Source organism: Colobus angolensis, unplaced genomic scaffold (genome assembly GCF_000951035.1).
Source record: "Colobus angolensis palliatus isolate OR3802 unplaced genomic scaffold, Cang.pa_1.0 Scaffold670, whole genome shotgun sequence".
NCBI lineage: Eukaryota > Metazoa > Chordata > Mammalia > Primates > Cercopithecidae > Colobus > Colobus angolensis.
Genome location: NW_012120377.1, coordinates 491,911 through 514,716, shown reverse-complemented (window position 1 = coordinate 514,716; position 22,806 = coordinate 491,911). Strand labels below are relative to the sequence as shown.

The window sequence follows — 22,806 nt, the reverse complement described above, 5'->3', positions numbered from 1 at the left end:
ATACTTATTTTTCCTATAATGCACAATCCAGCTAGTTCTTAGGTCCCTAGTCCATATATTCTGTTTGACCAACAAATGTAGGAACAGGGATTAAAAGGAGCTATTTTGCTGGAGAATGTCCATTTACACAATCTTGTTCTCAATAACTATCTGGGATCTTTTTCTGATGACTATATTGTAGCTTATCTTCCTGTATATTCTATTATGACAAAAAAAGTGTCCACATGTTCCCAAACACAAACATGTGCCTATTATAGAATCCCCCTTCAGCAGAGAAATGTAAAGCTGCTTATTAAGCACTAATAAATAATGACTATGCCTTGGTCATAAAGCACCTTTCTCTCATTCCTTAAGAGTTCTTGCTCACATTATCTCATTTCTCCCTGCATCATCCCTGTGAAGCTTGCAGAGGCATGCAGTTCTATTTTTGTGAAATACGGAGAAGTGTAGTTGGAGATGGAGTAAACAGCCTGCTCAGAAGTAGACAGCCAGAGAAACAAAATTAGAATCCACCTCTCCACTCAGAGTGAGTTCCTGCCCAACGTGGCTTTACTCTCCTTTTCAGATTTTTAGAATTAATGTTCACTTTTCACACGAAAAGATGAGAATCAGGAAAAGAATACTAATCATGCAATAAGAAGTAAAGTGTACTTTAGACAACATTCACCATTTGAAACAAATAACTTTCTAAGATGTGAGCTACTCAGAGAAGACACGTCTATACTTATGAAGTTCTAGGGGAAAACACCAAGTGACTGGGTATCTGTGTGTGTGTGTGTGTGTGTGTGTGTGTGTTTGTAGACGCATTTGTGTGTGTGTCTCTATCTTTTATGATTTATACTGAATTATGAAGTCAGATAAAGACTTGACACATTCACATATAAGCAGATACTGACGACGACAGTTCACCTGTGTGAGCATGCAATGATCATTCGGTGTTCCTCCTATTTCCCTTACAATGGCCTTAGTGACACAGCCAAGGTCGTGTTTTTTTGTGACCAAACTGAGATTAGAACCTGGTCCCACTGACACTTAGTCAATTATACTGCACAGCCTCTCCCTTTCAATCCAGTCCCTAGTGCGGGAACAAGAAGCACTAAGCACTTAATATTCAGCATTTCTTTAGTTTTACTCTGAGTTTACCACGATTTCAGAGTCAGAGCAAAAACACAGAGGGTAAAGTAACTTGCCTGAGGTTTTACAATAAGAAGTCACACAGCAGAGGCAAGCCTTGAACTCGACTAAACTGACACCTCAATATTTTTAAAACCTGTGAGCAGTTTTACTTCCTGATCAGAGTTGAGAGAGACATACCTTTCCCGTGACGCAGAAAAGTTATATTAGGTGACAGCACCTTTATTTAGGGATTGTGGAAAACTCTGGGTAAGGTGACTGTTTCTTACAGAAGAGAAGGACAAAAATGCAGTTTCCAGTTAGTAATAAACTTACTAGATTGCTCCAGCATTCACAGATGTAAGTTTTCAGACTATGCAAAAACAAAAACAAAAACAAAAAACAAAAAACAAAAAACTTGCAAATGGCTTACTGTCCAAAAGAATATGAAGCCCAGAAAATGTAGTGTTTTTTAAAATCCAAGAAGGCACACAGAACTTTGAATATTAAATGTTAGAGAATGTGGGACAAAAGCAAGAACAATCTTTTCTATTTTTTTAACAAGGATGAATACATAAAATATCAGATAAAGGTTAGCAGATAAATAATATTTAAGTAAAAGAGACAACAAAAAGAGCAGATGTAAGGAACTCACAAGCTTACCTCCAGCAAGGGGTGCCAGTGTGTTATTGGTTTTCGATGATAGGCCAGCATTTCATTCCAGTGGTCTCGCCCAAGACCCTCAGCATCCAGTCCTGTTCTGCATACTCCTATGACCTCATTGTGTCCTACCCTATGATTTGTGGAATATTATACTTTCATTTCCAACATTCAAAGATAAAGGGAGTTTCACAAATCTTAGTAGAATTTTAAACATATGATTAAAACATTAGATTCTGTAATTTTGCAGATTATACTACTTCAGACCGAAAGAAATCTCTTAAGTAAATCAACATTTACTAAACAGTATCAACATTCAAAACATGAATGTGTAGAAGAGGCACACACAAACTATTTCAGTGCTTTGTAGTTTAAGCATATTTCATCATAATAAAAATGGCATGAATGAGAAATACCAGTAGGTCTTTAGCTATATGAGTGTCTTTCTTGCAAACAGTCTTATTTAATATAAGTGATGTGAAGCAAATCTTGTTCTTTCCACGAGGCTTAATGTTTTATAACGATGTTTAGATTTCTCACCAAGAAATACAGTACCAATTTTCTTTAATTGGCTATAAATGATATGTCAGTGTGTTACCACTTGTATTACAATTAAATAGGGCAGGATTATGTTCAGTTGCATGGCATGTGATTTATTTTTGCATAACAGAAAACATACTGGACAACATTTGTATTTTCTATTCAGGTCCTACTTTCACAGCAATGAATCAAGATGATAATAATAACAGTTAATACTTTTGAGAGCTTATTATGTGTCAGTGTTCTAAGTAGTTTAAATGTACTGACCCACTTAATTCTCCCACCATGACCACGAATATCATTATTATCATTCTCTCGTTTTACAAATAAACTAAATGCCCAGAAGGTTAGGAGCTGGCCTGACTTTACACACTTAGTAAGAGGCAGAGACAGGAGCTGAATCAAATGAGTTGCTGACTCAAGAGCACATGTGGTTAAGCTGCTTCTCAAGAATGGAATGTCATTGGAAGGAGCTTTCAATTTTGACAGACATCTCCAAAGATACTTTTGAGATGATTTTAGAACAATTTCATTACTTTTTTTCCATCACTGATGTAGATATATATATGTAGTATTATTTTCTTTAATATGAAATTTCCCCAACAAGCATGTTTTTAGGCACAAAAATTTTGTCTTCCTGTGCATGTCTTGTTAGCATCCATTTCCATAAAACTGCCCAAGTGACAAATGCTCAGTTGCATCCACCTGCACTTACTGCTGTGAGAAATCAATGGGGGTAACTGGCAAAGCAGAATGGGGCACCTGACAAAAACATCTGCAGCTTTTTTAGGTTTGAAATTCCAACTACTTCAAGAGTTCTCTCTCTTTCTAAATAGTAGTCACAAGTGAATTTTTTTTAATTATACATTTTTTAAAATTATAATTTAAATTTTAAATTATAAATGTTCTAATAGATGGTGCTTGCAAATGTTATTTTTCAGTGTTTTTTCCCCCTAGCTCTAAGCCAGAGGTGAGCACATTAATTTCTCTCAGTTATAGGGTCCTGGTGATGATACTATAAAATGGACACTTTGTGTTTGTTTGTGTGTTTTAGAACAAAATAAATGTACTAAGCTACTCTTTATGCACTGATAATTTTGTAGGTTAAAAACATAAGCATTCATTTCCAAAAATTGTATAAATCTAAAAGGCAAAATAATAAGAGGAAGTATACAGTAAGGCCCAAATGAGAGACACAAACTGTTGATAGGACAAGAGTTCAGAGGAAGAAGAGGATTGGTCAGCAAAGCAAGACTTACAGAGGTGCTAACATAAGCAAGGATGTGGGGTGTTGGTGGGACAAGATACAGGAAGCTGGAGGACAGTCCAGGCAACGGGGAGAGTGGGAGGGCAAAGGTAAGAGCTGCAGTGAGAAGGATCTTCAGAGCTGCATAGGGGAGGCTGCAATGTTTTCATGAAAGCTGGAGTGACTCAAACTGTGTGATCTGGAAGCACTATCCATAAAGCAATGCTTTAAGATTAATGTGAAGGCATCAAAGCTGTATCCTTATGGCTACTATTCACTTTCCACTCATTCCTCATTGTTCACAGTTCTATAGGATGCTTAAGTTTTACAAATGGGAAAAGTGATTCTCAAAGTGATTATGTAATATGTCCTCTCATGCAGCTAGTTAATGATAGAGCTCAGGTAAGCACCATGATATTCATATTCCAGCCTAGTTGGTAAAACAAATTCCGTTGATTATAATCTCTGTTGTTACTGTAAAAAGACTCCACAATAGTGCTTTCCTGAATGTGTTCTCTACCACTTCTGGACCCATTCTTTCACCAGTGTCAGGTTAATTTTAATTTAAAGATGACTTCTTTTGGAAATGAAAATCCACAACTCTAACACAGAAAACAACGAATTTTGAAGGAATCAATATTCCCTCCTCCAATTTAAATGAAAACTGTTGTAGCAGTAAATGACCTGAAAAGCTGAGTTTGGCTTGTGCATGACTACACGCGGCTGCCGTTCAGTGAGTAGAGAGATACACATACCTATCGTAATCCATGACTGCAATGGAGAGGCTGACCTGGTCCACGTTCTCTGGAGGGATGTCAAAAATAATGGCCTCATTGTATACAGGGTTTAGAGTGTTTTTCTTTGTAGTTGTTTTCCTCTTTTTTAATCTTCGACCTTCACACATCAGGGACACTTTGACATAAGGATCTAGGAATAAGAAGATAACTTTATTAGAATAAAAGTAATAGTACAAAGTATAAATAAAACTGCAGTTTATTTTTACTAAATAAGACATACAGTACTAAGGCCTACCTTAAGACCTTTAGCATTACCAATTTTAAATTTGTCTCCAAAAAAAGAATAATTCTAGTAAGGTTAGTTCTTTCAAAATGGTCTAGAGTAAGAAGATCAAAACTTGGGAAAGACTTAGCAACTCTGTACCTAGACAGACAGAGATCACAATAAGCAGCAATTAGACAGCAAAAAATATACTTGGAATTTCCTTCAATTACTGGAAAAGGACCTAAAATTAAAAATATCATTTGCTTAATAAGGAACTTCAATTGAAAAAAATGATACTTACAAGTGATTTATTGCATGCACAGCAGGAAATGATAAAAAAGGGGATATCTGGTTTAAAGATGGCCACACAGGAAGCAGTCTCCTGATATGACATTGTCTACATCATGCCAATTACAGGACAAAAATTTAGTTGGGCTACATTTTTATAGGCCAAAGGGAACAGATAATTGTTAACAAGTTCTCCTACAGCTGACTTGATATCTCTCCTATTACCCTTACCATCTTAAATTGTAAAACTACCATAGTATTATAGAAAACTATATGATGGTTATACAAAATTTCCAACAAGCCTTACTTTTGCACCTTCTATTCAAAGCAGGTATGGTTTTGGGAGGTGATATTGACACTGGGTTGAGCACACTAGATAGTTAAACAATCAGTGTCTGCTATCTTAATTTTTTTTCATTCTGACCATCCTCTACCTGTAGCACCAATATTTCTTTTTTCCTATTTCCACAGTAATACATTTTATTTCCATAGAATAAACCAAAATGATGGCAATATTAATTTATTTGAGCATGTGAATGCTTCTTAAACTCTTGAAATATGTATCTGTATATTTCCAAAGCATTCCCATCAAGAAGCAAGGTATTCGTGGCTGGAAATGGGGTATATAGAGGAAAACAAGATAACAGGGTAATGTTAATCTGTTTCCTATTTATTTTTAAATTTTTTAAATAACAGGAAGTACATCCTAAGGAGAAGCTCGTTTCTGTGATACAGCTTTGTGTTCGAGCCCACAGGCCTAGGCCTTCTAATGAACAATGGGAATGAGAGGCATGGATTACCCTTTGTAACTCCCATCACGTCTCCGACTACATTTCTCTGCTTGTGACAAGGATAATTTACTGGCTCTTTAGTTGATTCACAAGCCTGTTGTGAGGATTAATGAGGAGGTGCTCTCAAAGCAATTGCTTCTCTGATGAAAAGTTTCATATAAGTAAAATGGAATCTTGCACTTAATTATAACTTTGATGTTGTTTTCTTGTCTCAAAATTTGATCTCTTTTCATACATGGTAAAAAAGAGTAGAATAAACAATTTGCAGAGTACACTGTTTGTCTTAAATTCTTCAACATTTACTGACCCAAGACTGTTTCACCAAAATTAATGTAGAATTTACTTGTTGTTCTACTTTCACATACACACTATGTATTGCACATTTTAAAAAATGAACATCATGACATAGTTCAAAAATCCATGATAGATATACAATAAGTAGTCTCTCTCCCATTTGTATTCATCCTTCTTCATCCCTTAGTTTTTGTATATCACTTCAGTATTTTTAATACAGATATTAGCAATATGAGTATATATATTCCAAATTTCCCCATTCCTACACAGAAGGGTGCATAATATTCATGTTAATTTTTTACCTCTTTTAAAAAATCCACTTGTACATCCTGAAGCTATTTCCACACCAGAACTTACAGTTCCCTTATGTTTTTTGTGATGCAAATTTAGATTTTGTTGTTGTTCTGCAAAACCACAAATTATAGATCTTCCCCAAATGTCATCCTTTATTTCCACCATTTCTTATTTCTGTTTAATACAACAAATACCTACCAGTCTCCCTACTCTTCCCTTATCATTTTTCTTCCACAGAGTTGTGCCAGTGTTTACGTATTAAATTCTAAATAATTACCCAGAACTGCAGTGAATTCAATAAAGGGATGAAGAAACATGATGTGTCTTTATCTTTTTATGAGATTTAGCACAAGAGGCATTTCCTTCAAGAATTTCTTTCAGAATCGTCAAGAAGCATTAATTTATTTTATTATTTATTTCAGACACTACAGATGCACACATTTTTAGTTACGTGGCAAAAATGCAAATGCAAATGATGGTCGTGGAACATGGTTATTTCTCTGTAGATCAGGTGAGGCGAATAAGTTCAGACTAAATATATCTTCACATGGCCTCACTCACCACTTAAAGCCTAAGAATCTTCCTTTATAAACAACTGACTAGCTGAAAGTAGGGGAGTAGATGGTAAATTATGTATTTTTGAGACAGCACTAAATTGGTAGAGGAAGAAATAGAAACAAGAACCCAAATTCAGATCTATTTGATAACACCTTTTAAACATTTCATAATGATAATGTAAATAAAAGAGATGAATTGGAACATTTAAATTTGTAATCTTTTTTTTTCTTTTGTAGTACCCCATCATAGACAAATAATTCAGCAGTCATGTATCATTTTAGATACATGAAATATTTTATTTGGGATTGTGCTCTTGGTCCTTTGTGTACATACCTGATGAGCCAGTAATATCCATCGCCTTCAGATTTCTGCACTTAATGACTGTCAATGTCATACGCCCTGCCGTCGGCAGGTAACAAAGGGAAAACATGATTTCACCCAGGTCTACGCTTTCCTAGAAAGGCAATCAGAATGTTAGCAATTTCAAACACTGAAGGGTGAAAACAAAAAATAATGAAAGATGTTGAATACAAAATCACTTTAGTAGAATACTGGAGTGTCATTTTAAATTATTTTTTTGAGGATAATACAGATAACACTGCAAGAAAGCTATTCTGAATGCAGTAAGCAAAATGATTGTATCCCAGCTGCTTATTTGCTATCTCCACTTGTATTTACAACAAGAATCTCAAACTTAACATAGTCAAAACCAGACTACTGATTCCACCCATGCCCCATCATCTTCCAAATCTGATTCTCCTGTCAGCGTTTCCACAATCAACAAACGGCATCACGATTCACCCAAAGGCTGGCACCGAAAACCCAGTAGTGACTATTATTCTTTTATCCTCACCCCTATGAGCAACCTATGGGTAAGTCCTGTCTACACTATCTACAAAATATATCCCAAATCAGTGACTTTCTTTTCGGCTCTATTACTGCCATTCAAGCCACCATCACTGCTTGCCAGGATTACTTCACTAGCCTCGAAAACAAAACTCTCATTCCAGAAGTTAATCTTCACACAGCAAAGTGAACATTTATGAAATGCAAATCTCTTGCTTAAAACTGTCTAAAGGATCACAACTGTAGTGGAATAAAATCCAAACTCCTTACTTTGGCATATAAGTGAAATAACTTCAAGTCCTGATGTGCCTGGGACATTCCTGGTTCATACCTATTATTATGGGGTGATTATTAAGAACATCCCCATCCACATTTGTTTTTTGAGACAGAGTCTCGCTCTGTTGTCCAGGCTGGAGTGCAGTGGTATGATGAGTGATTCTCCTGTCTCAGCCACCTGAGTAGCTGGGATTACAGGCATGTGACACCACGCCTGGCTAATTTTTGTATTTTTAGTTCCGACTGTTGGCCAGTCTGCTCTCAAACTCTTGACCTTAAGTGATGTGCCCACCTCAACCTCCCAATCTGTCCACACTTAAATATGTCTTTGTTTGGCTAGTACATTAGAACATCACACATAAGGTTTCTGTCTTCTGGGCCCTACCTTTCTCTCTAACATTTTCTCTTTCCTCTCCCCTCCAAGGTCTGATGCAGACACAAATGTCTTTGTGTGTGTGTGTGTGTGTGTATGTGTGTGTGTTACTCAAACAAATGAAGTTTGTTCCTGCTTTGGGGCCCCTGTTTGTTTTTTTCCCTTTGACTAGCACTTCTTTCTCTTAAATCTTTATATGGCTGACTTCTTACCATGCAGAACTCGATTCAAACAGCATTTCTGTACTGGGGCCTTCCCCCATCATTCATTCTGAGACTGCACACCCTTCATATCCTATACTCACCCCACTCTCAGACCCTTCACATATTTTTGGTAGTATTTATTGTCTGATATCATCTTTTAAATTCTTTTTTGCTTGTTTCCCTGATTCCCACATGTAACACTCAGGAGAGCAGGGTTCTTGGCTGTCTTACTTTCTACAACGTACTGAAGAGAATGGTGCATAGCTGGTACATACCAGTACGTATTTTTTGAAGAACTGAATATATTATTTAATTAATCTGGATAAAACCTAACCCTGACCTGTTTTGTTTCATTTTTATAAAGCAGAACTGTCCACAGTACCCTGATGTCGATTTATATGTGGTCTATTACTGCATAGATGGTGGACAAATGAAAATGAATGTGGCCAACGGACAATCTAGGATGCCCCTTAAAGAGCTGTTTACAGGATTCAATGAAATCATGCCTGGTAAGAAATTCGTGGCAGGTTTACTTTTGGGGGGAATGACTTGCTGATTATGCACCCAGGTCCACAGAGCTGGGGTCTTAAACTTTTTTCATGATACACTATTAACATCTATTGGGCTTACTCATATAGCTCAGGTTCTGATTTACATGATTCTCATTTCTTTATTCATGGTCTAGAAGTTGGAGAGACCAGTAACTCAGAGAAATAACTTTAATTAAATTTGTGTTTGACCCCCAGTTTTCTACTTTCTAAAAGTGAGATCCTGGGAAATTCAATTAAGTTTTTAATCTCCAAAATTTCATTTTCAAATTGAGAAAAACGTCCACTTCACAAGGGTTGTAAGCATTAAAGGAGATAATGTAAATAAAGCATAAGGCATTTTATACAGCGTTTGGCATGTGAGAAGGAATGATGTTTTCTTTACTACTGTATTGCTAGCACATAGAGCAGTATCTTACATATATCAGGAATTCAGTAAGTACCAGATAAATGAAAAGCTTAATAATGGAAGTGATTATTATTTTGCAAGAATATTAGCAACCAAAAACTATTTTGGAAGAAAGGCATATCCAACTGGATATCCTTTGGGCTAGTGGATTGCTGTAGACCAAAAATCCCATAGAAGAGCATTGAGGAAAAACAGGAAGAGCACAACCTCCTGCTGAAGAAGGAACATCCTCCTCCTCCTTCTAACCTTTTTTTTTTTTTGAGACAGGGACTCTCACTCTGTCGCCCAGGCTGGAGGGCAGTAGTGCAACCATGGCTCATGGCAGCCTCAACCTCTCCAGCTCAGGGGATCCTCCCACCATAGCCTAGCTGGGATTACAGGCATGTGCCACCAAGCCCGGCTAATTTTGGTATTTTTTTTGTAGAGACAGAGTTTTACCATGTTGACCAGGCTGGTCTTGAACTCCTGGGCTCAAACGATCTACCTGCCTTGGCTTCCCAAAGTGTCGGGGTTACAGGGGTGAGCTACAGCACCCAGCCACCATCTAACAATTTTTGAGCATTATTTGCCAGGCGCAGTGGTAGGTGCTGCAGACACCAAGATGGACATGACATGGTTCGGCCCTTGGAGGTCTCAGTTGAGAAGGAAGTGAGTAGGCTTTAAACGGCTAAGAAAATATGTCTGAATGCCATTTTTATCTGTTGATTCTCTCCTTGTTTCTTTTTCTGCTTCTTCGTCCAAGTGTTTCTTCAGGCTCACTCTAAGGGTTTAAATTTTCCGCCTGACAGCCATTCCCCTTTCCCTCATTGGGTATGTCTCTTTTCAGTTACTATAAATAAGTGTAGGCATATTTTGTTGCCAGCTGGTCAAATAAACGATCTCTTAATGAATGTAGATCATGACACCAAGTTCTACTGAGAAACATGGTGGGGGTGGTAATGGAGAAGCCAGAAACAAAAAAATAGGAGACATATCTCAGGCACGAAATGCTTAGATTCCAATAGGATACAAACCACATGAAGAGAGGGAAAAAAAGCACACAATGTAATCTATAGGAATTAACAAATAAAACATATTTCACATGTCTGACTTATATGGTTTTACTTTTACACATTAAACCATCTGTGAAAGGGATTTTTCTACTCCTCTAGATACATTACGTGCTTATTAGCTGGAACAAAGAAAGTTCACTATGTTTAGTCCCATCTTTTAAAGATCTTTTATATGAATTCAGTTGCAGGTTAATTTTGACCATCTGTTATTAACAGGTATTTGATAAACATGGAGAAGTTTGACTGAGGATTGGCCAAAACACTAACCCAAATAAATTTGAAGCACAGATCATCATTAAGGGGCATCTTCCAGCAGCTCTTTAGTACAAGGTGGTTGGCTTTATGCCTATAGCACTAGGAAGAACTCCACTTAAATATTAAACTCAGCTGGCACGGTGGCTCATGCCTATAATCCCAACACTTTGGGAGGCTGAGGTGGGCTGATCACTTGGGTCAGGAGTTTGAGAGCAGCCTGGCCAAAATGGTGAAACCCTGTCTCTAGTAAAAATACAAAAACACTAGCTAGGTGTGTTGGTGCACAACTGTAGTCCCAGCTACTCAGGAAGCTGAGGCAGGAGAACTGCTTGAACCCGGGAGGTGGAGGTTGCAGTGAGCCGAGATTGGGCCACTGCACTCCAGCCTGGGCAACAGAGTGAGACTCCATCTTGAAAAAAAAAAAAAAAAATCAGTTAGAGACCAGCCTGGCCAACATGGGGAAACCCTGTCCCTACTAAAAATACTAAAATTAGCTGGGTGTGGTGGCCCATGTCTGTGATCCCAGCTACTCAAGAGGCTGAGGCAGTAGAATTGCTTGAACCCAGGAGGCAGAGGTTGCTGTGAGTCGAGATCATGCCACTGCACTCCAGGCTGGGGAACAGAGCAAGACTCCACCTAAAAAAAAAAAAAAAAAATTCAAACTCCGTGTAGCCAGGAGTTTTAAGAAAATTGAAATGAATTGGGTGGTAAAAATTAACATAAGGGATGCATACATAATAACTGCACAAAAATTTAAGTCTTCATTAAACTAATTTTTTATTTCAAGAAGTGTGAATGCGAAAGAACAAACTGCCAACATATTGCAAAGGACAGAGTACTCTCTAAGGTAAATATCAATATTCTTAAGCTTTCAAAATCTGGAAGTGATCTAAAAGATTACCATGAGAAGATGAAATTAATGAAGGTAAGTAGCTGCATGACCTTAAAAGGGCCCTATAACATATGTCATGCAGAACTCTAGAATTTGGTAACTGCTCTGAGCTACTATGTGAGCTAATTCTCACTACCCTCCACTAAGTCTGTGCCCTTATTGATAGTTCAACTCCAACGAACAGGTAGAGTCTTAAGGGCTGCCTCTTCTGTCTGCCACATACCACTGTGGTTTAAAAGGTCATTCTCATCCCCAACAATCCAAGCACTTTAGTGACCAGTCAAGAACCAAGAAACAAATTGAAGGGTCTCTAAACATATGGCATAAACATAAGGAAATTATACAATAAAGTTATTTATATAAGGAGTTTATATCCCTTTTTTCAACACCCATTTGCTATTATTTAAGACAAAATTTTAGCAAGAATGTTTACTTGCTATATCAATCTACTGCAGGTCCAATCTCACACATGCAATGTGGAGATGGGGAAATTAACAGCAGTAGGTCTAGTGCAGACAGCAAGAAAAAATGGCGACAAAGACCCAAAACTGCTAAAAAAAAAAGCAGATATTCTAAAAAGAATAGCAAATTGGAATCATTTTGTATTGGGGTATTAAACAATAATAATGCCTCAGGAACTTGAACTCTATATTTTCTTACAGACTTGAACAGTAATTAACATTTAAAGTAATGACCTTGAGTCATCAAGGTAAGGAAATATATCCTATATGTTCTGTTCAAGAAAATAGAGACATGTACACTATTTTTCAGGATTATTTTTATCAAAAATGCTTAAAATGTTTAAAGTGGTATTATATTTCAGCTCAAAATGAGTAAGGCTTTGAGTTTCTGAAAATTGTGTGTAGTCTCATTTTTCTACAATTTTATATAAACATGAGTTTTCCATATCAACCTCTGAAAAATTCTTGTATTTTGGGGCAAACAACCATTTGAAAGCCTATTACAAAGTCTAAGATTCAGTGTTCCATAAAATTTATTTCGGGTAAGAAGATTTTTATTCCATTCTCATACACACTAATTTATCTGGCTGAACAATCACAATAATAATCCTCAGAGTTCCTACTTGGAAAAGGGGCATATGAAAAAAGGGTAACACTGAAGCTGGTTTAGAGGTTATAAATTTGATTTCTTCATGCTGGCTCCACCAAAATGGAGCTGGGTAGATAAAGACCATTTTTTGCTGATTGGCTAGTCAACCTCACAGACCGAGTCACAGTTATACAGTGTTTTCCATGTAGTCTTTTTCCAAAATAAAAATAAAAGTCACTGGAAAGACAAATTGACATGCAAATATTTGCATTGCACATCCTATTACAGGACGAATAGTAAAATCAAGCTGTAGCAATGGAGTGTAAGAGATGGAGAGAAGGGAGATTAAAGGCTCCATAACTAGAAGGTCTATGAACCAAGAGAAGTATTCCTGGAGGGCAATAATCATTAGGTTGGACTTGAAGAATTAACCAGATGGGATTTCACAGGGTAATGAGGAATAATGTTGTATGTGAGTACTATGATTATACTCAGAAATAAAAATGGTCAGTATACATTGAGAAATACGGAGTTTGGAAACATGTTGGAGGAGCGTTAAGCTTGATGTAGTTGTTTGATGTCTTCTGTGGGCAATAGGGTTACCAAGGTGTTGGTGACATGAAAGTGTGGGAGCTTGGCAGAGTGGAAAGGGCATAGGTTCCTGGGTCATAAAAACTGGAGTTAAAAATAGCAAATCTTCCATGTTCTATTCCAAAGTACATGGCAAAAATACTTGACTTCTCTGAGCTTGAGTTTAATTACAAACAAAATGGAGACAATAATAAGTAACTGGCAAGGTAGATATCAAACATGTAAAGTGCCTAGTGTAAACAGGTACTCAGAAACAACAATGATGTTAATGAAAATAATATTTGAAAAAAATTTTCTTTATCTTGAGTAGGCTAGATTAGAATGAAAAAAGACATGAGAGAGAGAGAGAGGTCATTGAAGTAAAGTTGGTGTGGGAAGATGTTGGCTGAGGAAAAGTTTGAATTCAGTGATATATTAGGAAGTCAGAATCATTGACAGGTATTAAAAAAACTAAACAAACAATTGGTTGCTATGGTGATAGCAGTCATCACCTCAACTTAGCACCTTAAATGCAGCCTGTTGTCCACATTTCCTTGGTGGTAAGAAAACAGATGGTTTTCTTCACACTGTTAAAAGCGAGATGTAGAACTAGATCAAATGAGCTTCTTCATCAAGTTACTAGTCCTTCATTCACCTGCCCACAAAATAAGGTACAACAAAATACAGACCCAGAGTGGATCTATTGGATTCAAACTACTGTAAAATATATTTCTCCCTGACCTACACTTCTCATTCACCTGAGAAAATCATGGAATTTAACCTTGAACAATCTACTTAAACTCACTTGACCTCAATTTCCTTGGTATCACATGAGGTGCTCAAAGAGATGAGCTAATTTATTTTCCAGCTCTAAAATTCTGTAATTTTAAGCACTGGTGAAAAATGAGAACTAACTAACACATATAGTTTAGGCATGTTCGAGAATGTCTTTACAAGCCCTTTCAGGTCCTGTTTGTTATAGTCCGGGTGGAGCCTCCTTGAAAAGACCACAAACAATCATTTGGTGTGAATAGATAAATTTAAAGGTCAAGAACAAGTAGTCATAAAAAATGGCTATCATTTAAACTTCCAGATAATATGCTAGAGGAGGAAGGATCCAATTCTCAAGGCTGAGAGTATCAGGCTTGATCTAGTTGGGGATTCATGAGGAAAGGCCATACAGGATAATAAACGTGCTATGTCATTTATATTATCTTCTGGCTCCACTAAAATTCTCAAGAGGATTATCTGATGTGTGCTGAACACACAGAGCATACAATATAAAGTCCAAACTATTTGATATGACACATGTGGCCCCTACTAATATGGTCTCTACATTTTTTTTCTGCCTTCATCTTACAAATTTTTTGTTATGCTCCCACAACCCAAAACCTCTGCCCTCCATATATATAAAATAAGTAACTTGCAAGGTCGATATCAAACATGTAAAGTGTCTGGTGTAAACATATATATATGTATGTATATATGTATGTGTATACACGCACACACAATGTCTGGTCAATCTCTAAACTTTCATTCATTCATTAGCACGGTCATGTTTACTGAGTGCATAAATAATGCCAGGCACTATTCTACGCATTGAAGAAACACTGATGACTAAGACAAAATTTTTCTCCTCCTAGGGCTTATATGTGATTTCGGACAAGTTGCTTAACCTTGAAGAACACCGTACAATTAATTAGGCATTAATTAGGGGACAAGTTTTAATGGTAACGCAGGTCTGCATAATTTTAAATTACATTTTTTTTTTTTTTTGAGATGGAGTCTCCCTCTGTTGCCCAGGCTGGAGTGCGGTGGCAAGAGCTTGGCTCACTGCAACTTCTGCCTCCTGGGTTCAAGCAATTCTCCCACCTCAGCCTCCCGAGTAGCTGGGATTACAGGCACATGCCACCACACCCAGGAAATTTTTGTATTTTTGGTAGAGACAGGGTTTCGCCATGTTGGCCAGACTGGTTTTGAACTCCTGACTTCAGGTGATCTGCCCACCTTGGGCCTCCTAAACTGCTAGGATTACAGGCATGAGCCACCACCCGGCTGCTTATCTTTTAATTTAATTTAATTTAATTTATCTTGTGTTGTAAATCTTTTCTAGAGAGATACTTGGATTTTAATTATGGGAACAGTGATGAAAGATATTTGATTCTTTCCACGACGATCGAGGAGGGCATTAGAGGTGGGTGACAGTCTAAATGTTGAAAAATGAGTAAAGGCAAAGGTAATTAAAAACAGAGGGGTCAGCTTATAAGAAGGCTGTGAGGGGAGGCTTAGAGTGCTCAGTGATGACCAGAAGGCCAAACAGAAAGCATTGGCTCTGGCAATGCCAGACTATGATTTGAATGGCAACACAGTGGCCTTATTCGAAATGGCCTCTCCTCAGGAGCACATAATCAAATCACCTCTGCAGTCAGGATGAGATCCATTTTTATGGCTAATAACAATTACATGGAGGGGTTGCAGTTATATTTAAAAGGGATAATACACAAAGATAATATATGTCAGACTGCAGTTTGCAGCCTGACACACAGTAGGTGCCAGAAAACATACGACTTTTTTTTTTTGCTCAAAACCATGTTTCTGAGGTCAGTGATTAGCATAAGGTGAATGTTCATTCAAAAGCTTACTAAATGAGTAAATAAAAATAAGGTATCAGGCCAGGTCATGACTTCCGTTGGTTGCAGGAGAGGCATCTACTGCTTGAAGGAGTGAAAGTTACCGGCAACTAGAAAACAAGTGACAAAGACACTTTTTACGGGTGTTGTGGTTTGTGTGAATGAAATTTTCTACAATTGTGCAAGTGCTTGCCCACACAGGATGACCTTGAGAATACAATAAACCAGTCATAATAGTTTTGAACTATTTAAAGATACATGCAAGATTTGGGGAGCTACAGTTAGAGGATACTTATCTATTAGCTTTATTGGACCTTATTTCTCTATAGATCTCTCTAGTCTTGTGTGATATGGGATTATGTTTGCTGTAATTCTATAGCACACTAAAATTTCAGAATCAAATGCATCCCTAAGGTCTGTAAATTGCTCTTTTTCCTTACATATCTGGTAATTTTCCCAACCAGCCAGCACATGCAATCTAGTGACTAAAGATGGCAAATGGGAGGGAGGAAGAAGCAATTTGATGGAGTACAATTAGGAAATGTAATTAACATTGTAATCCTTTTCCAGTTTCTAGCCCACTTTCCCTTTTTCTTTCAAAGAACCGCAATTTTTGGACAACACACCCTCCCTGCCTTTCGTCTTCCTCCCAGTGATTCTGATTCAATCAGGTTTCATTGTGTTCCATAGAGGTCAGGGAAGAAACAGGAAAAGGAGACTTCTATCACAAAACCTAGTGAGATTCCTGGATTTTTACATCATATTTTCATTATTCACTCTTTTCTGCCTTCTCTACTTGAAGATAAAGAAAATGCTCACCAGGTGCCTTTCAGCAGGACTTCCTTGTATTTCTGCATGAAAGAAGCAATGAATTTTATACTAAGCACATAATCTTAAGCATTGTGCTTGGCCATGGCACTAAATCCAGGTGAAGCATAGCTGAGGTCAGGGCAGGAACGGGGCAGAGAACATGGCTGTGTTAGAGACAGGATAATTACAAAACCCCCCTGGACATTAAGCGATTAACAGCAACCACCCAGAGCTACTATTGCCAGGACACTGTTTAAGAGTGCCCATGTCACTGCTCAATGGGAGATCCATTTTCAGTTCCCTTCCAAACGGGAAACAACTACTAGTTTGGTGCAAAAATAATTGTGGTTTCTGCTATTAAAGAAAATTGCAAAAACTGCAATTACTTTTGCACCAACCTCATATATGCCAGAAGGGTTTAGCTCTTGTCCTATCCAACATAACCAAGGACTGTAGCTATCAGGAGCCACAAAGTGACAGAGCTGAGGCCTTAAAACAATCCTTCCTTGATTTAACTAATCAAGTCTCAAAATTAGCTGTGTAATGAAGACAGTGAAGTAGGAGGGAATAGCCCCACATAGATACTGAGACAAGAGCAACTTGAGACACAAAAAGAGGATACAAATTTCAGAACAACTCTTCCCTTCATCATACTGGATAAGAGATAATCATAAGCTTATTGGTGCAAAAAAACAGAGACTTATTCTCAAACTTCCATCATCATTTAAATAGGGGCATGAAAACCTGTGCAATAAACTATATACAACTCTCCTTAGAGTGTTTGATGCTTTTAAATATATTTACAAAATTCTTAATTAAAGGGGTCCCTGTAAGTATTGCTGTATATAGACACCTAGACTGGATGAACTTGACTTCACTATTTTAGAGAATTGATTGACATTGGTCCACTTCTGGCTCTCAAAGTTTATTCTCCACATAATAGCCAGAGATCGTATTGATTCTAAGGGAGTTTATGGCTCACTTCTCAACAAAAGCCATCAATGGCCTCAAACGTAACTCAGAATAAAACTCAAAGCTCTTTCCATGGCCTGAAGACTCTAGATGACCTGACGCTCTGCTGTCTCTCTGATTTCATCTCCCATCACTCCCACCAGAGAGTTCTTATCTGAGCACTCTATCTAGGGTCACCTCCACTCCACTAGCACTGCCTACTTCCTACCCTGCCTCATGTTTCATATGGTACATGCCTTCATTCAAGTGCATATTGTATATTTGCTTCATTATTTTCCATCTTCTTTTCTAGAATGTTGGCCTTCTAGAAAAGGAACACTTTACGTCCTGAGACGCTGGGAAGAGTGTTTGGTAAACAGGAGAACTAAACAAAAGTTTGCTGGGTTGATGGGGGTAAGATCCTTGCTCCTCTCTATATAAACAGATGCAGTCTACTTGTTATGATAACAGTGTTTTGGGGCACAATTTTCTGTGTCCAGTTATCTACATTTTTCTGTAGACTGGTATTTGACAGGTGCCAGCTTCCTTTTACTTACCATAGGATGTGAGACGATAGATATTGAAAAACCTAAAAGCACTGTAAAAGCATGAATAAAATGGATATCCAGTCAGTAAGGTCTCTGGTTTACTGAATTAAATGTGCAGGATTTAATGCAATATATGTCATGGCATAGTCTTGAATAATATTGTCATATTTTGTTCTATTTTTAACATTTAGGAAAAGAGTTAAGGCATCAGTATCTCTCATTCATTTTTTCAAAATATGAGGGTAACACATTTAAGAAATCTAAATATTAGGGCAAGAACTTTAGGACTTAGAAGTAGCTGGGATATCAGCAGTTGAGTGGATAACAAGAAGGTGTTTTCTTTGTGTGCAGCATGGTAGCATGTCAGGGATAACTGACAACTAGAAACTTTAAATTTTACAAATATTTTACATTTATCATCTAATTTTACTTTCAAAATATTCTTGTTGGGTTGATATTATCATAAATCTCTTTTGGTGGATGAAGAAACAATTTCAGAGATGTTCAGCAACTTATTCTAAGTGATACAGTTAAAGGTAACCATCCCAGGATTCTAATGAAAGTATACTCATTAGCATTTTAACTCCTGTACTTTCCTGCTTCACTCTGTGGCTTTACCTAATAGAAATGGTGCCTACAATTTTAGTTGCCAGAAAAACAAAATTGTTTTTGTGGTCTTAGATTGCAAAGTCAGCAGATAAAGTACCAAAAATTTTTTAGAAATTAGAAAATCAGATACTTAATTTATAGCAAACTCCTTACTGCACTCTGTTATAGAAAAGGAGAAGAATTATTCTGAACATTTACATTTAAAAAACATCTGCATATTCTTATCACTATATACGAGTGTGTTAATAACTAATAATTATACTGGTTAAATGCAAAGGAGAAATAGAACAACTTTAAACAGTATCTTTGGAACCACACTAAATTCCTAGAACTTATAACAGGCCCAGCTATGCTGCTGGAGCATTAGGGAGCTAAATAGCTTCTCTTTATTTCCTACAATCTTCAAGCATTAAAATATACCAGGACACAGCTGATAGAATAATAACCCAAATATGAATTTTTTTGTTAATTCCATCTAAGAGAGAAAAATTACCTGGATATTTTCTGAAATAATATTGACTCCAATTGATTTTTAAAACAAGGCAAAGAGAAGCATTGCTTAGTTCTCTATGCATATCAATCACAGTTTTACAAGACAGATTTGACAGGATTACAAGTTTTAAAGGCCTTATGCATGTGTTTTTGCCACAAATATTATGTTACAAACTTCTGTAATTCAAACTATATTAGTTTTAGCGATTCCAACTTTGTAAGCCAATAGTTGAACTTCCGTGTTTCACAAAAAAATTCATTTCTTTTCCTTTCTCTTTACTATATTTCAAGTATGGTAAAACTCTAATATCATTCAGGGTGAACAACTGAACTAGGAATGAAAGATTTAAAACCTAGTTCTGGCTCTTCTACTAATCAGCTTTGTGAATTTAAATTATTTTCTTAACATCCTTGGGCTTCAGTTTTCTAAACTATAAAAAGAAAGGATTAAACGTGGACTCTACCAATTCTAAAATAATGATTATATGATCTAAACATGAGACTTTCAAAATTCTTCCCAGAATATGCCCATGAACTTTTAAGGTAGTATGAAAAGACTTCTGACCTATTACAAATCTTACGTACTTTACTCTGAGAGCAAGATCTCAGGTCTTTATTTAAGATACTGATCTTAGTTATATATAATTATATAATTTGGGTATTTGATTATTCAACCTGAAAGCAATGAATTGGAGCAGTAAGGAAAGCAGGAAGCGTGCAAACTGAAAATAGAGATGAGATATTTTAAATATAAGAGAGCATTGGACAGAAATGAAAATCTGCTTTTTAAATTTATATAGTTAATGGTCACAAAGATCACGACTGTTAATAAAAGGATAATTTAAATTCAGAATACTCTAAAAAGCAGAAACATCTGTGGCATTTTATAAGTATTTATATTTTAAATTACTAAGATAAACTGGGAACATAAAAATATGTTTTGGAACCTATGAAATTGACATAGAGAGCTATTTTTCCAGGCTATTCTTAATAAATGATGTATATCTGTGTCTGAAATCTTAATTTTAAGAGGCATAAATTCTTACTTTTTCAATTGCAATGAAATGTGGAATTCCACTTTTTTTTTTTTTTTTTTTTAGATGAAGTTTTTGCTCTTGTTGCCCAGGCTGGAGTGTAGTGGTGTGATCTTGGCTCACTGCAACCTCTGCCTTCTGGGTTCACACAATTCTCCTGCCTCAGCTTCCCAAATAGCTGGAACTAGTAGAGAAGAGGTTTCGCCATGTTGACCAGGATGGTCTCAATCTCTTGACCTCGGGATCCACCTGCCTTGGCCTCCCAAAGTGCTGGGATTACAGGCATGAAGCACTGTGCTAGGCCCAGAATTCCACATTTAAGGAGATCCTTTGAAGTTCTTTATGTAATAAAGAGTAGAATGTTTTAGCAATGATCATGGCTCTTTCTTACTTTCTGTGGTTGAAGCCTTGTCTTATCATCAGCCTTTACAGGACTAATTTGATTGCTCCTAAGGTAATGAGCATGTAGACGTACAGTCAGATACACAGCATGGTCCAGAAAGGTTATAGGAAATTAACCTGTTTGTAATTAGGAAACATTTTCTTTCTTTAAAGTATCAGTGAGAGATTCAGTGGGAAGCAGATGGCACACACAAATCAGAGTAATTCCAGAGGGCTTCATGAAGGGCTATTCACAAAGATGTGAGCTGGGAGGAGGAACCACAAGAGACAGCTACCCTGGAGTGGTAACAGCAGAGGTTGTCATGACCACTAGCACTTAAAGAGCAAGTGGGGACAGTTACCTGGATTCAGAAAGAAAGTAGTCAGAAGAAAAGCCTGCTTTGAGAAAAACCGTACCCTCAGATGAAGGGCAGAGACAGCCTGAGGTTTTCTTGCAGGGGAAGAGAGCAATGGACAGAAATATATTTCCCAAGGTCATTCTTCCGCCTTAATATTTCTTACCAGAAGGCAGAGACTCTTGCCTCAGGACAGAAAGTCTGAACCAAACCAACCAGCCTTTTGAGGCACCAAACAGGGTGGAGAACAGCAGACACTGAACCTAAAGACATACCTAGGAGATATCCAGCATCTTCAGCTTCTGAGGTTTTATAAGATGCAGACTGGTGAGGGAACAAAGAGGGAACAAAGTGCCTAACGGAAAGGGAAGAGAACCCTCTTCCTTTAGGAAGAAGCCCAAAGAGCCCTCTTCCTTGGGAGAAGTCTGACTCTCAGAATATGAATCTGAATTGAAAATGAAAAGATGAGTGAGGCTTTCCAGGCAGAAACAGGGACAATGGACATTTCAGGCAGAGGTATCAGTCAGTAAGAAAGCTTGCGGGCCTGGAAACATATTGCTTTGAGTGAGGTGAAATTGATGCAGAGAAGTCACATAGGAGAGTGGTGGAAATGAGTAGGGAAAGTTAGAACTAACTGCCAGTTCATAAAGAATAGGTAGAGTCAGAAATCAGAAGGGATAGGAAGGATAGGCAGTGGAATATGGTGCTCAGGAGGGTGACACCTGGAGTGGAAGGGGAGAGAAATGAAGATGCCAAAATCCTCAATGAATGTGTGAAAAATAATTGAGATACTGTCTCCAGGTAGAATATGAGGTCCAGGCCAGATGGCATTATGAGTATATACATCATACATTATAAAAAGCAGCAATAGTGTCTACTCACTGAATCACAGCACACAGTAACTAAAAAGATGTGAAGGAGCTCTAACTCAAAACTTTCCGACTTGAATAGAAAAATACAAGACCTAAAACTATCCCTCATGATATTACTGTAAGTTTTAGTATCAAAGTCTTTACTCCTATTTAATATGATGCTACCTAAACAATAACCAAAAACCCACCATAAAATACATCCTATGGCATATATGGAACACTTACAAATATCCGACTATGCTGATCACTTATGTTACTTAGTCCTAACAACAAACTATGGTTAGCCTTCTATAATTCCCGTTTTACAGATACTATAATTAAGACTTAAAGAGATTTAGTAACTTGGTCAAGCCATACACAGATAAGTGACACAGCAGGAATATAAAGCAATGTGGGTTTGTTAGAGAGACTCCAGTGCTTCATTAAGCACTTAGAGGCTACATTGCCTCTAACTACAGACACAGAGAAAGGGATAGTCCCAAGGATATAGTGGGGAAGCTCGATGGGAGTTATAATATTTACCAGTACAACTATGTAGGAATTTAAATGGGAAATTATGTAGATATGATGAATTTAGGCAAAAACTATCCTTTTGTTTTTCAAACAACCCCAAATATTATGACTAAAATATGGTTGGGAACTATTCCTTAAGTGGCTGCTTGATACTCATTTTTGAATGACACCCTTCCAATGCATCTAAATATCATACAGTGCTTACCCAGCAATTCTAGATTTATCTAAAAAGTATGGCATCGCTGTTGAATTACATTTAAAACTGGTGGCACAAATTTAAGTTCAGATTTGCATTAACTTTGACTTTTTTGTTTTGTAAAACAGAAGCCTGTAATCAATGTTACAGGAAG

General features: G+C 37.1%; 1 protein-coding gene across 1 annotated transcript in view; it reads right to left on the bottom strand.

The window, feature by feature from the left end:
* SYT10 (synaptotagmin X) overlaps positions 1 to 22,806 on the bottom strand; it is a 70,633-nt gene that overhangs the window by 3,097 nt on the left and 44,730 nt on the right. The window contains exons 4-6 of the mRNA XM_011926214.1: positions 7,120 to 7,240; positions 4,315 to 4,486; positions 1,777 to 1,906 (exon numbers count right to left, since the gene is read on the bottom strand). Of these exons, the coding sequence (XP_011781604.1) occupies positions 1,777 to 1,906; positions 4,315 to 4,486; positions 7,120 to 7,240 (423 nt within the window). The remainder of the gene's footprint in view (positions 1 to 1,776; positions 1,907 to 4,314; positions 4,487 to 7,119; positions 7,241 to 22,806) is intronic.